We start from the raw sequence: 14,856 nt of genomic DNA, 5'->3' as shown, positions 1-14,856 counted from the left end.
CTGCCCGTGGACTGTCTCGCCAGAGTGGTGCATGCTCTGGTTATCTCCCACTTGGACTACTGCAACGCACTCTACGTGGGGCTACCTTTGAAGGTGACCTGGAAACTACAACTAATCCAGAATGTGGCATCTAGATTGGTGACTGGGAGTGGCCACTGAGACCATATAACACCAGTCCTGAAAGACCTACATTGGCTTCCAGTACATTTCCGAGCACAATTCAAAGTGTTGGTTCTGACCTTTCAAGCCCTAAACAGCCTTGGCCCAGTATACCTGAAGGAGTGTCTCCAGCCCAGACACGGAGGTCCAGCTCCAAGGGCCTTCTGGTGGTTCCCTCCCTGTGAAAAGTGAGTTTACAGGGAACCAGGCAGAGGGCCTTCTTGGTGGTCTCACCCGCCCTGTGGAACACCCTCCTATCAGATGTCAAGGAAATAAACAGCTATCTTTTAGAAGACATCTGAAGGCACTTCTGTTTAGGGAAGTTTTTAAGTTTGGTGTTAAAAACTGGGGGAAGTGGCTGGATAAACCCAGCCAGAGTATAAATAATGTTGTTGTTGTTGTTGTTACTGTGTCCTTGTGTTGAATTTTAATTTTTAAGTAACGAGCCACCTTCTCTTTCTCCTCCTCGCCAGGTTCAAGCAGAGATAAAGAAGTCGTGGAGCAGATGGACGTTAGCGCTTGACTTTAAGCGGAAAGCTCGCAGCGGCAGCACCACCTACAGCTATGGGCCCATGGTGTCCCACACCAGCGTGACCAACGTCACCGCGAGAGGCGGGATTGCCCTGCAGCTCAATTCGAAACTCCTTCCAGGAGCCCTCAACGGACACCGGAACTTGCCGGGATACGTCAAAAATGGCTCCATCTCGGAGAACTCTATGCCTTCCACTGGACCAGAACAGTACAACAAAGATGAGGAGTATCTCAATGGGTCGGGACTCTACAACGGAGACCGGCCAACGGTCCTTGTGGAAGAGGAAAAAGAGACGGTGATGTAAAGGGGTGGGTGGGAGGAATGGTCAAACGTCCAAAGGATAAGTGACCCAGGAAGCACTGGGTGTTCATAGGAATCCCCGGCCAATCACTGAATGCCGAGGTTCTTCAGACATTTCCCCCCGGTTCTTTGGAACGAGGTATCGAGTTCTGCGGGGAAATGCAGGTCCGCGGTCTGATCACACACACAAACACACATACACTTTTGTTCCCTGGCTTGCTCTCTCGCTTTCTCACGGTGTTCATGAAGGCAAGGGCTCTCTAGACCCAGGAGAGCTCGTCATTCCCGGTTAAAATGAAGGAGATCCCCCCGAGTTTACAAAGACAGCACTCTGAGCTTTATCTGCCACTGAAATAGAAACGGAAGAAGATGTCGTGCGTCACGTTTTGGCGCCAAGAGAGTGAAGGGTAGAGCATCATTATCCGGTGATGGTACAAGTTTGCCCCAAGGCCTTCCTGGGCCTTCCTGAACGTGACCGTTTCCCATGTTTATTGGAAAGAAAGAAACAGCGTTTGTCATGTGGTCAATCCACCCAAGAGGGGTTCAGCCCAATGAACCCTCATTTCTGGCTGTCGCTAACTGGGGTCTGCTTCCAGGAAGGGCTTTAAATAGTTGTTCCTCCTATGATTAACGTCCAGTCCTCGAAAGACCTGGTTGCATGTTCCTACGGGAAGCAGGAAACCTTTCATCTGAACAATGTGGGGGTTTTACTCCCGGTAATTCACTTTAATAACAGCCAAATGGGAGTCATGGAGGGTCCTTTGTCTGAGCGGAGCTGAAATTTTGAGTGAAAGGAGTCAGTGCAATTGGACGCAAACAGCCGAGAGCTGGCTACCCAGCTTTCACGGCAATCTCATCCATTCTGTTTTGTGGGTGGCAGGGGGGGAATCTGTGCTGCCGAATTGTATGTGCTTTTTTATCAGTTTGGCTGTCAAATTTCGTTGCCGCCCGCCCAGCGCAAAAGAATCCTGGTAGTCTGGTGGGCACCTCAATCATTCTTGTCCTCTCCCAGAATGATAATTTCCAGGATCCCTCGAAAGGGAATGTCCTTGATGACCAATTTAAATCGGAAATGTAAAGGCACCCTGAGAAACAGTGGGGTCAGGTGGAAGTGAGGAGGGGTTGATAGCAGTGAGGGGTTGAGTTATCCTATGAAGAAGCTTCTCGACTGGCCCATTTTGCAGATTCAGGATGAGAGGGACGCCTTTGGCCTTCTGGATACTGCTAGACTACAACTCCCATCATCCGTACACACCACTGGCCATGCAGGGGCTGATGGGAGATGTAGTCCGACAGCTTCTGGAGGCCCACCCCTGTACTAGATTCTGGGAGCCGCATTTTGGACCGTTGCGTTTTCAAGAGCTGCTGGAGCAAATATCTGTACAGCCCAGGTGTTCATTATTCTCCAAGGATGAAGGGAAGTTGGCTAAAAGTCATAGGAAGGGCAGAGGTGATGGTGTGAAGCAGGGGTGGTGGACCCAAAGTCAGGTTGGCCAGAGGTGCTGCTGGTCACCTCCGCCTACCCAAAAAGCCATGCTGAATATCCTACCTCTGCTGTCATAGCACCTAATGGGGACAAATCACAAGACCTTTTTGGACATGGTGGTTCACGGTCGTCCAACAGCAGGGCCGGCCCAAGACAAGATGGCACGAAGGACAAGATGGTGCCCTCCAGTTCCACTTGTAGAATCCAGCAGGGCTGGCAGTGGACTCATACACAGCACCAACAATGGGACATCTCTACCATATCTGGGGGTTCAGTAGGCCATCTTAGGGGGTCCTGAGCAGGCTACCCTGGGGGACTTAGGGGAATGGTGGCAGCTGCTTCCTTGCCCCCGGTATCCTGGCAGAGGTCAGAAATTTGTATACAGCCTTGGCCACTGGCAAAGAACCAACCTGATCTGGCTCGCGCATGTAACCACCACTTGAAAACTGGTTGTGCGAATTTTTTCTCGAGATCTTCAAATTCCAGAGATTAGGGAGCAACTCAACCCCGGCCACATTTACGCAGGCATTAATCCCACTGATTTCAATGGGGACATCGTCTTAGGATCATGGCCCCGATTTGGGTGGGAATGTCAGCCCTGCAGACACCTCTTGATTTTATACCACTTTGATGGTCATGGACTCCCCTAAGGAATTCTGGGAGTTGTAGTTCAGCATAGAGGCTGAGAATGCTCTGTTTGGGATGCTGGGGCCCTTTCTGAGAACTACAGTTCCCTGGTCAGAGGGAATAAATCCTAAACCAGATTCAGTATGTAGCACAGATATTCTCTGTGGGCCACAGTCAGCCTCTTCTGTCTTCTCCTTTTGCAACCAAGCCAAACTCCTGAAGTAAAAGATCCCTTTGCTAAACTGCGACTGATGCATAACTTCCAAAAATTTCCAAACATGCTTAATAATAATCAAAATAATCTTGCATAAAACAATTAGGAAATCCCATATCTTAAAAAAAGGCCCTATTAAAATGAGTTCCGTTGTTATTCTTCCTTCACTCCCCGTGGGAGCAAATTCTCCAGCACCTAAGAGCCTACAGTCTTAGTTATTGTGGGAGAGAGTTAAGAAGACATGTAAAACTGGCTTACACACCTCAAGTGAATTTACCTTAATGAACCCAAGAGCAGATTTGGGGAATAAGGAGTGATGGAGATGTCCGTTGTAAAAGAAAACCATGTCAGGGTCTGTAAGAGAGCTTGAAAAGTGCCTTGGTTTTTTCCCTCCCATCATCTGATTTCTCCTCTCTTCAGCCACAAGACCCAAGAGGGTCAACGCGCCTATTCTGCAATTTTAAAATATAAATATATTGATCCTGTCCCCAAAAGAGGCTGAATGTTGCAACCGGTATCAGTTACCCAGATTTGCACAGTTGAGCTTATTTTGCATAATTTATTCCCTGCGTTTCCTATTTTGCATAATTTATGGTGGCGCGGCTAGTCATGAGGAAGGGGAGGAGCTAAAATGGGTCTGAAGCCCCGCCCACACACATCACTAAAAAGCTTATTCGTTCTTTAATCTGGCTTCTGAGATTTTGCTCTGATTTGCCTGGGCATTCTCAGACGTTCAGGGCTAGAAACTTTCTCTCTTTTTAAGGAAAGGAAAGGAAACCGAAATCAAGAGGTGGTATCACGGTCCTGTGATTAAATCCACATACACACCACGCTTCCACAAAAGCACAACATGCAACTGGAGGTCCACTGGGGATTTTTTAAGCAGAGGTTCGGTGGCCACCTGTCAGATATTCTTCAGCTGTGATTCCTTCATTGTGAGGGGTTGGACTAGATGACTCTTAGAGCCCCTTCCAACTTTTAAAGTCTATGATTCTAAGTAAGGTAAAGGGACCCCTGAGCATTAGGTCCAGTCATGATCAACCCGGGTTGCGGCGCTCATCTCGCTTTATTGGCCAAGGGAGCCGGCGTACAGCTTCCGGGTCATGTGACCAGCATGACTAAGCTGCTTCTGGCAAACCAGAGCAGTGCACGGAAACGCCATTTACCTTCCTGCCGGAGTGGTACCTATTTATCTACTTGTACTTTGACGTGCTTTCGAACTGCTAGGTTGACAGGAGCAGGGACCGAGAAACGGGAGCTCACCCCATCGCAGGGATTCGAACCGCCGACCTTCTGATCGGCAAGTCCTAGGCTCTGTGTTTTATACAAAAGCAGCTGGTGATGGAGTTGGGTAAGATTCTATGTCATTGAAACCTGGGTCTTCTTCTGTCTTTCCCTCTCACTTGCAAGCAGATCAGGGGGTCCTTCGCCGTTCTCCAACAAAATGCAGGGCCACAGCAACCCAAATGGAAAATCTCTTTTCTTGAGAGTCCTGCCAAGAAGCCTCTTTTTCCAATAGGAGCTTGGGGGCAAGACATCTGAAAGCTTTCATTAACGCCCTAAAGCTTGCGTTCCATTGATGGTCAACTGTCAGGAATTCTGACAGTGGGAGCTGGGTCCCTTCCATCTCTGCAATTCTATGACTTTTCCATCTCTCTTTGGTTTCAACATGTGGCAGGGGTAGCTTAGATGCTAGCCCAACCACAAACATGTGCTACGTCCGATGTCCCCCAATATTGCTATTCGGTTTGTTGTTTTCCCCGTTAAATGGAGATGTACCCACAACTTATTCCTGTGGCAAAATGTAGAATGCTGGAGAGACTTGGAATTGGGGCCACTGGCAGACCAGGTGTGCTTTGATGGTTGCAGGAAAATGGCGGTGTTCATGTCTGCAGATGCAAGCACAGGGTGGGTTTTCCATTGCTCCTGGTTGTAGGAAACCCTCTGCCATGTGCTTAAGAACATCAGAAAAGCTCTGATGGATCAGACCAGTGGCAACCCTAGTCTACCATCCTGTTCTCCAAAGCAGGATCTGAGCACAAGTGCCCTTTCCCCTTCTGTGGTTTCCAGCACCTGGTATTCAGAAAGATTACTACTTCCAGGCTGGGATTAGACTTAGTTTTTAAGCTGCTCCTCAATCAATCAATCAATCAAAGTTTCTAATGTCAACAAGGCAAGTTCAGATCAGGTCCAAACTCGATTCAACATGCATTTGAAATAGAATCAACCTTATCTTCTCTTCCTAAAACGATGGTGCAGACCGCAAGGCAACTGACCTTTGAAATTTGCATTTCTCTGAATTTTGCAATCGAGTTCTACAATCGTCGCTACAGCAAATGTGTATGATTTGGGGGGAGTGTGCTCGAAAAACCCTGTTTTAGTGAAAAAATGGCATCCGAAAAGCATGATGTTAGGGGAAATTGCCTTCAAAAACCTGAATCTGTTAGGGGAAGCCGACACCGAAATGCTTTTGCGAGAACTTTCCTTCTTAAAACAAATGTGCAATTAACTGTGGAAAGGCAATTAACTGAGCTGAGGTCTGCAGAAGAAACGAAACAGAGAAACCACAATGGACAGATTCCACCCAGCCCTAGCGATGAGGGAGAGAGTGTTGGACGTAATTGCAAAGTAGCAAGGAAGGGGGGGGCAGTTATATAATGAGAAACAAAAGCTGGAAAAGAGGATCCAGCCCAGGGGAAGCGCTTGCAATGTGTTTGACTTCACGCAGCGTACTGAGAGCTAGTCATGGAGGGCAGAGGTGTAACACACAATTTGGTTTTCAAGAAGAGGTCAGGAGTTCTCAAAATTCAGGAGGAGGGAATGAACAACGGTGAAACAACGGTCCACACGGCCATTGCTAGCATCAAATTAAGGGGCATTGCACGGAAGTCAGTTCCTGTTGTGCAATTCATTATAGTAACTTTAGAAGCCCAAGCATTGCTGTTGTTGTTTAGTCGTTTAGTCGTGTCCGACTCTTCGTGACCGCCTAGACCAGAGCACGCCAGGCCCTCCTGTCTTCCGCTGCTTCCCGCAGTTTGGTCAAACTTATGCTGGTAGCTTCGAGAACACTGCCCCACCATCTTGTCCTCTGTCGTCCCCTTCTCCTTGTGCCCTCCATCTTTCCCAACATCAGGGTCTTTTCCAGGGAGTCTTCTCTTCCCATGAGGGGGCCAAAGTCTTGGAGCCTCAGCTTCAGGATCTGTCCTTCCAGTGAGCACTCAGGGTTGATTTCCTTCAGAATGGATCGGTTTGATCTTCTTGCAGTCCATGGGACTCTCAAGAGTCTCCTCCAGCACTATAATTCATGAAGTCAGTTCCTGTTGTGCAATTCAGTATACTAACTTTAGAAGCCCAAGCATAGAGGAGCAATAATTAGGTGCAAATGGCCCTGAAGCATCCCTTAACATCTTCAGGAATGCACACCTGTAGGGAAGCATCATTACAAAGTCTGCATTGATTGGTCAACATCTCTCAACGTGTCTTCTTCTGCTGCTGCTATATTCACACAATGGCTGTGGACCAGATTGTCCAGCTCACATGCTACAATTCTCCCAAAGCAGGTTGGGAGTTGCTAGCATCTACAGCAATCATGTGAACTAGCTTTCAGGTCAAGGGTGGCCCCCCAGGACCTACGGACATAGGGAACTGCTTTACACTGAATCAGACTTATCTGGTTGACCTGGTTCAGTATACTCCAGAAGTAGCCAATGTGATGTTCTCAAGATGTTGCTGAACTGCAACTCCCATCATCCCTGAGAATCGCCCACTGGGGCTGGTGGGAGTCCAACAACATCCATATAGAGAGAGGTCCTTAAAAATCACTTTCAGAAACCTCTGTCACCCAAGCAAGCAGCCACACTCCAGCAGAAATGGTTCAGTTTCTTTTGAACGACAGTAAGCAAAGCAAAACAAAACAAAACAAAACAAAACAGAGGACGTACTGGCTATGCAAAAAAAAATCAGGAAAAGGGAATTGCCGTATTTTTTGCTCTATAAGACTCAATTTTTCCCTCCTGAAAAGTAAGGGGAAATGTGTGTGCGTCTTACGGAGCAAATGCAGGCTGCGCAGCTATCCCAGAAGCCAGAACAGCCAGCGGGATTTCTGCTTTCACTGTGCAGCAATCCCTCTTGCTGTTCTGGCTTCTGAGATTCAGAATATTTTTTTTCTTGTTTTCCTCCTCCAAAAACTAGGTGCGCCTTGTGGTCTGGTGTGTCTTACAGAGCGAAAAATGAAGATGAAATTGCTGTGAATTGATATAGTTTGGAGGTTTCATGTGAAATCAAGCTTGTTGGTGTCTCTGGTATCTTCTATCTCTTACATCGTGGATGCTGGCATATATTACAGATGTATGCTCTGTATTGTTTTATTAATACTATTGCTATGGCCTTTGGCCAGAACAATAAACTGACAAACTGACCTGAACTTCCGTGTTGGCTGCTTCTGGTCTACAATGACTGGAAGTAGCTCTCCAGGATTTCAGATGGGCTTTTCCGAACCGGGAAGTGTCAGCAATTGAACCTGGGAACTTCCGGGGTAAAGGAAAATCGGGGTCGACTCTGGTCATGACCCATCTGTGTTGAAGCATGGCATGAGAATGGCCCCTGTGGTTCTTGTTGTTGTTTAGTCGTTTAGTTGTGTCCGACTCTTTGTGACCCCCTGGACCAGAGCACGCCAGGCACTCCTGTCTTCCACTGCCTCCCGCAGTTTGGTCAAACTCATGCTGGTAGCTTCGGAAACACTGTCCAACCATCTCGTCCTCTGTCGTCCCCTCCTCCTTGTGCCCTCCATCTTTCCCAACATCGGGGTCTTTTCCAGGGAGTCTTCTCTTCTCATGAGATGGCCAAAATCTTGGAGCCTCAGCTTCAGGATCTGTCCTTCCAGTGAGCACTCAGGGCTGATTTCCTTCAGAATGGAGAGGTTTGATCTTCTTGCAGTCCATGGGACTCTCAAGAGTCTCCTCCAGCACCTTAATTCAAAAGCATCCATTCTTCGGCAATCAGCCTTCTTTATATTCCAGCTCTCACTTCCATACATCACTACTGGGAAAACCATAGCTTGAACTATGCGGGCCTTTGTTGGCAAGGTGATGTCTCTACTTTTTAAGATGCTGTCTAGGTTTGTCATTGCTTTTCTCCCAAGTCTGTGGTTCTAGTAGCACCAAATTAATGGTGGGTCCAGGCCACTTGTGAAAGAAAGCAGAAGAAGAGGGTGCTGGATCAGGCCAATGCCCCATCTAGTCCAGCATCCTGTTCTCACAGAGGCCAACCAGATGCCTCTTTTGTGAAACTAGCAAGCAGGATTTGAGCACATGAGCAACTCTCCCCTCTGGAAACTAGTATTCAGAACCATTGCTGTCTCCGACTGTGGAGCAGAGCAGAACTATCCTGGCTAGTAGCCACTGACTACCCTTCCATGAATTGATGTAACCCTCTTTTAAAGTTCTCTAGGTTGGTCTCCTGTGGCAGGGAGTTCCACATGCACTGTATGAAGAAGGACTTTATTTTATCTGCCCTCGCTCTTCTAACATTCGGAGATCGGTTTGCTCAGATTTTCCTCGATGGCAGCGAGTCTTCGTCTTTCTAGGCTTTCCACGTTTGTCACAGGAACAAGTTGACTGGTACGAGCAGCACTTAATCAGAAGTCTCCCTCGACATAAAGGAATTATTCCCCTCCACATCCCATTGCAAACACACAGCCCTCGCCTCGCCAGCCCGGCCCTCCCAAAAAAAAAGGAAAGGAAAAATGATTTCAATGTTTGTTTGTTTTTTTCACGACAGATGATTTACGATGAATAACATGTGTCTGGAGATGATTGAGCAAAATGCACAAGAATTGTTTACAAACGAAAGACATCCATCTGCAAATAAATGAGAGAAAGAGTCTGGCGTGTGGTCTGTTGATTCTGTAATGGGAAATCACTGTCACTTGAGATTGAAATGCGGGCAGGAGGGAATGTGCGCTGACAGAGGAGAGGGGGTAAGGGGCAAGGTTTTCGGTGAGTTTCCAGCAGTACTGGAATCTGCACAGGGTTTCTTCAGATGGCTCATTCTGCAAGAAGCGCTGAGTCGTGGTCTGTTTCTGAAAACATAAGAACAGAGGGAGCTGCCTTAATACAGCATTCCTCTGTTGCCAAACAGACTCCAGGTGTATAGAAGAGTTTTCAGAGAAACCCAATCCCCAGATTTGAAAATAAGGGATCAGCAGCCTCACCTGTCCTGCGGACAGTCTAAGGGATAGCTAACAATCCGGGATAGCAGCGGGAAACGGCACTGGAATAAGGGAATTTCCCACAAAAAAGGGAACGTTGACAGCTATGGCAATCCCAGCCCCCTCTAGAAACCTGAGGGAATGGTTCAACTCCGAAGAAGCTCCACAGATGATGATGTTGATAAAATTTTATTTATATCCCGCCCTCCCCAGCTGAAGCCGGGCTCAGAGTGGCTAACAACAATAAAAGTAACACAGTTTACGTAAAATCACAATCAATTAATTGAAATACAGTGGTACCTCGGGTTACATACGCTTCAGGTTACAGATGCTTCAGGTTATAGACTCCGCAAACCCAGAAATAGTACCTTGGGTTAAGAACTTTGCTTCAGGATGAGAACAGAAATCGTGCTCCGGCAGCACGGCAGCAGCGGGAGGCCCAATTAGCTAAAGTGGTGCTTCAGGTTAAGAACAGTTTCAGGTTAAGAACGGACCTCCGGAACGAATTAAGTACTTAACCCGAGGTTTCACTGTACATTCTAAAATCCAAAATCAAATTAAGGGCAACTGGGGGTGGAGACACTCCTTCAGGTACACTGGGCCAAGGCCCTTGAGGGCTTTAAAGGTCAGCACCAACACTTTGAATTGTGCTCGGAAACGTACTGGGAGCCAATGTAGATCTTTCAAGACCGGTGTTATGTGGTCTTGGTGGCCGCTCCCAGTCACCAGTCTAGCTTCAGCATTCTGAATTAGTTGTACTTTCCAGGTCACCTTCAAAGGTATCCTCACGTAGAGTCAGTCAGTAAAGTTTTATTGCGGCAAAAGCCAGCGACACAGAACACCACAAGATCAAACAAAAGGAAATCAACAACGGCATCAAGAAAAGAAAAAAATTACACAAGGGAACTTCGCAGTGTGCCATTCAGCAAAAGAGATTTACGCTTCCTGATTGCTAAAGTGCAAAATTTGGCCACCTCATATGATATTGAGCTTGAGGAATCTTCCAGAAGGTATTTTCGTAGAATTTCGGGGGAGGATTCCAAATAATGTTGAAGGGGTATAAATTTTGATAAAAGCGGCAAAATAAGTTGAACTCGTTCTTCACTATAGAATTCGCAAAATAGAAGGATGTGAGTGACAGATTCTACTCACGTAGAGTGCATTGCAGTAGTCTAAGCAAGAGTTAACCAGAGCATGCACCACTCTGGCGAGACAGTCTGCGGGCAGATGGGGCCTCAGCCTACGTACCAGATGGAGCTGGTAAACAGCTGCCCTGGACACAGAATTGAACTGCGCCTCCAGGGACAACTGTGAGTCCAAAATGACTCCCAGGCTGCACACCTGGTCCTTCAGGACCAGTCTTAAGGACGAGGAAGCCGAAAGTAAGGAGGCAGGCAGGTGTAGGCTGGCTGAGAGGAGACTAAGATTGATAGCCATTGACCAAAGTTCTGACAGTCTCCTCCATGGACTGTACTCCGTTCAAATACGCCAAATGCAGACCAGTTTTGAATGCTTGGAGCTTTTCCTTTCTTTCATGGCTTCAGTAAAACTGTTCCAGAGTCAAGATCTGTGCAGAAGGGATCTGTGCATCCTCTTCATCTACCCAACCCTCCCCCTCCTACTTAGGATGCATGACCTGAATCCATCTTTCCTCCACAAAGCCTCAAATGTATCCTTAGCTGTTACCTTTGACCAAATGACGGAGATGGAGGAGAAAGGGAGCATTTAAGGAACAGGCCCTGTCACCGAGCTGAGTTTGTTTAACCGTGGGGGTGGGGCGTAGTATAAACTCAGCCTCCCCCCCACCTCGACATGCCCACCAAAAACTGGCTTGGCGCAAAGGGGGTCCTATGTGCTTGTGGCCACAGGTTGGCTCAAAATCTATTGTGGGAAGAGAGGACTTGCCATTTTGGATCGTGCCCATGGCGCAGCTCGCCCAGAAATGGCCTGCCATCTGCCAGTGGCCAGCAAAATGCCAGCCAGATACCACAGGGTTTTTATTTTTATTTTAAATAGAAGCAGGCTTCTGAAGGCAACATGTTCTGGGAAGAGGCGATTTCTCAGCATGTAACGCGTCTTTATCCTGGGTTGGAATACATTCTCCTTCTTCCAGTCAAATGCAAGAGCTTCTCTCCATCCAGAGCTGCGTCCCCCAAACCTGTTGGGCCAATGCCCCCTTGGTTCCATCAATTTGCCCCCAGTGCCCCTTAAAGATAAAGGGACCCCTGACCATTAGGTCCAGTCGTGGCCGACTCTGGGGTTGCGGTGCTCATCTCGCTTTATTGGCCGAGGGAGCCAGCGTATATGGCCAGCATGACTAAGCCACTTCTGGCGAACCAGAGCAGCGCACGGAAATGCCGTTTCCCTTCCCGCCGGAGCGGTACCTATTTATCTACTTGCACTTTGACGTGCTTTCGAACTGCTAGGTTGGCAGGAGCAGGGACCGAACAACGGGAGCTCACCCCCGTTGCGGGGATTTGAACCACTGACCTTCTGATCAGCAAATCCTAGGCTCTGTGGTTTAACCCACAGCGCCATCTACGTCCCTCCAGTGCCCCTTACCCACCCCTATAAAAAGCATTATTCAGAATCCTGGTTTGCACAACCCACTAAGGTTTCTGGGAATGGAGTTGAGAGATGACCTAACCTGGGGAGAAAACAGCAAAGACCTGATGAAGAGAGCACAGCAGAGGTTATATTTTCTGAGAATCCTCCGGAAAAAACAATATCGCAAAGGACCTGTTGATGGCATTTTACCATTGTACAGTTGAGAGTGTATTAACTTATGGTCTGTGTGTGTGGTTTGGGAGCTGCACGGTCAGGGGAAAAACAATGCTGTCCAGGGTTGTAAAGACTGCGGAGAGAATAGTTGAGTGCACTCTTCCCACCTTGGATCAAATCTACGCTTCCAGGTGCCATAAGAAAGCGGCAGAGATAGCGCAGCATAGTGCGCACCCCGGAAATGATCTCTTTCAGCTTCTGCCTTCTGGAAGAAGGTACAGGGTTATAAAGACCAGGACTAGCCGCCTGAGAAACAGTCTCTATCCAAATGTGATTTTGGTTTTAAATGCAGTGTAAGGAGTCTCTGTGGGAGTATATTGTATTTAAAAATGGGGTATCAGAGTTTTTAGAAGGCTAACCAGGCTGGGATAGCTGGGATAGCAGGCTTGTTGGGTGTTGAATGTCTTATGTAGATCTTTTTCAATTCTGTTGTCCTGTATGGGACAATGACAATAAAAATTATAGTATCGTAAGGAAATTTCTAACACAATAAAATTCAAGACCACCACAATTCATTGCACATTGATTCAAAATCCAATCAAAACTATGGTATTCGGTTTAATTAATTCAGCAGAATGGATGACCGTGATTTGGAGACACCAGTTTTTCAAAGCCTGACGGAATCATAGAATTGTGGGGTTAGAAGGCACCTTGCGGGTCATCTAGTCCAACCCCCCATAATGCAGGAATCTCAACTCAAGCATTAATAATAATAATAATAATAATAATAATAGTAATAATTTATTATTTGTACCCCACCCATCTGGTTGAGTTTCCCCAGCCACTCTGGACGGCTTCCAACAAAGATTAAAAATACATTAAAATGTCACACCTTAAAAACTTCCCTGAACAGGGCAGCCTTCAGATGTCTTCTAAATGTCAGGTAGTTGTTTTTCTCTTTGACATCTGGCAGGAGGGCATTCCACAGGGCGGGTGCCACCACCGAGAAGGCCCTCTGCCTGGTTCCCTGTAACTTCACTTCTCGCAGCGAGGGAACTGCCAGAAGGCCCTCAGCGCTGGACCTCAATGGCCGGGCAGAACGATGGGGGTGGAGACGCTCCTTCAGGTCTACTGGACTGAGACCGTTTAGGGCTTTCAAGGTCAGCACCAACCCTTTGAATTGTGCTCGGAAATGTACAAATGACCACCCAACCTCTGCTTCAAGCCCTCCAAGAAGGCAAGTCTGCAACTTCCTGCACCCCCTGCCAGCCCCTTGCTTCTTAGAGCCCCTCCTGAAAATCCTGCCCCCTCTGGAAACCACTTGTCAGAGCTGCCTCCAGGTCCCAGCTCACAGAGGACCAACGCTAGGCTGTAGTTATGTACAAAAGTCTTTATTGAGGTTCAGTTTCCATTTTAAAGCCGCAGTGCGCAGCTCTACGTCTCAACCCTAGACCGGCGAAGTCCCGTCTGAGTCTCCACCCCTTCCACACCAGTTTAAGACTCTCGCTTTGCTCCACCTCTTCCTAAGTTCCTTTCTCCTCTGGGCCCTCCTGCCCGCTAGGGTCTCATCCTTCCTGGACTCCTCTGACGCTGACCCTGACGATTCTTGCCCCTCCTTCCGGCGGGCTTTAGGACCTGGTTCCCTATCCGGGCTACCTTCTGTGCCGCTCGCCTGTACATTTGAACTTGGCGCGCGCGCCCAGCCTGCAACTTTCCTCTTGACCGTTCCCTCGCTCTTCGATGGAGGCGTGGCCACCCCTGACTCATCTTCTCTCGCTGGTGGTGAATATGTGGGCTCTGATACCTGGGACTCCTCCCCCCCACTACGCTCTGGTGGGGAAGCTGGTCCTGATTTCCAACTGCTGCTCTGGGAGTCCCCGCTGGCCCCTTATTTCTGGGGTGTCCCCCTTGGGTCCCCCCTTGCCCTGCCCATCAGCGCCCCCTTCTGTGAATCTTCCGATTCGCTGGAGAGGCTCACGGAATCTATCGGGCTGCTGTCATCCTCTCCTACGCTGCCCTCGGATTGCTCCCCCTCGCTCTCCATCTCCTCTCCTCCCTGCGCTCCCGCTGAGTCCCTGACACCACTGATTTAGGATCTGCAACATCTGGCAGGTATATTTCCCAGCTATCCAAGGGGAAAGATCCAGCAGTGGATGAGAGCCAGTGGTTTGTGTGACAAGACCAGATGGGTCTTAAGCGTTGTGATGTAGCAGATACTCTGCATGCAGAAAAATCACAATTGGAACCCTGACATCTACAGGCAAGGTTGAGAAAGTCCTGTATCTTAAACCCTGGAGAGCCCCTGTCAGTCTGGAGGATCTGGGAAGATCACTGGGAGGATCACTGATGACTGTCAATCACTGTCACACCTACGGATAGTGCCCTTCCAGGTGGGATTCACCCTGGACAAATGCCCCTTTTGCCCGACGGCAGTGCCGGCCTCGGAAAAAAAGACTGATGCTAGCAAGCTGGTTGGAAGGTCGGCGATGCTCTGTATCTTGTCAATCCAACTGTGTAAAAGTCTGCAGTCCCATAACTGCTCACTTGGAAGCAAGCCTCCCTTGAAAATAAGCTTACACAAGTTATGAGCCTGCAGATATTTTTACTAG

At 48.2% G+C, this 14,856-nt stretch overlaps 1 protein-coding gene and 2 long non-coding RNA genes across 5 annotated transcripts in view; 2 read left to right on the top strand and 1 right to left on the bottom strand.

Moving 5' to 3' along the window:
- LOC307199352 overlaps positions 1–9,199 on the top strand; it is a 199,145-nt gene extending 189,946 nt beyond the window's left edge. Inside the window, exon 2 of the long non-coding RNA XR_013831916.1 lies at positions 5,421–9,199. This is a non-coding gene — a long non-coding RNA (uncharacterized lncRNA). The remainder of the gene's footprint in view (positions 1–5,420) is intronic.
- Positions 1–14,856, bottom strand: part of LOC307199303 — a 270,585-nt gene that overhangs the window by 104,525 nt on the left and 151,204 nt on the right. The window lies entirely within an intron of this gene.
- PTH1R (parathyroid hormone 1 receptor) overlaps positions 1–14,856 on the top strand; it is a 228,536-nt gene that overhangs the window by 129,569 nt on the left and 84,111 nt on the right. The window contains exon 13 of one of the 2 annotated variants that reach the window (XR_013831822.1): positions 633–4,320. Coding sequence is in view for 1 of the 2 variants with exons in the window: in XM_079946899.1 (XP_079803025.1) it covers positions 633–995 (363 nt within the window). In the remaining variant the exon portion in view is untranslated. Of the gene's footprint in view, positions 1–632; positions 4,417–14,856 lie in introns of those variants that run through there. The other variant, XM_079946899.1, reaches the window with a different exon arrangement.

Source organism: Podarcis cretensis (genome assembly GCF_951804945.1).
Source record: "Podarcis cretensis genome assembly, chromosome: 12".
Classification (NCBI taxonomy): Eukaryota; Metazoa; Chordata; class Lepidosauria; order Squamata; family Lacertidae; genus Podarcis; species Podarcis cretensis.
This window is presented reverse-complemented; position numbering and strand designations above follow the sequence as displayed.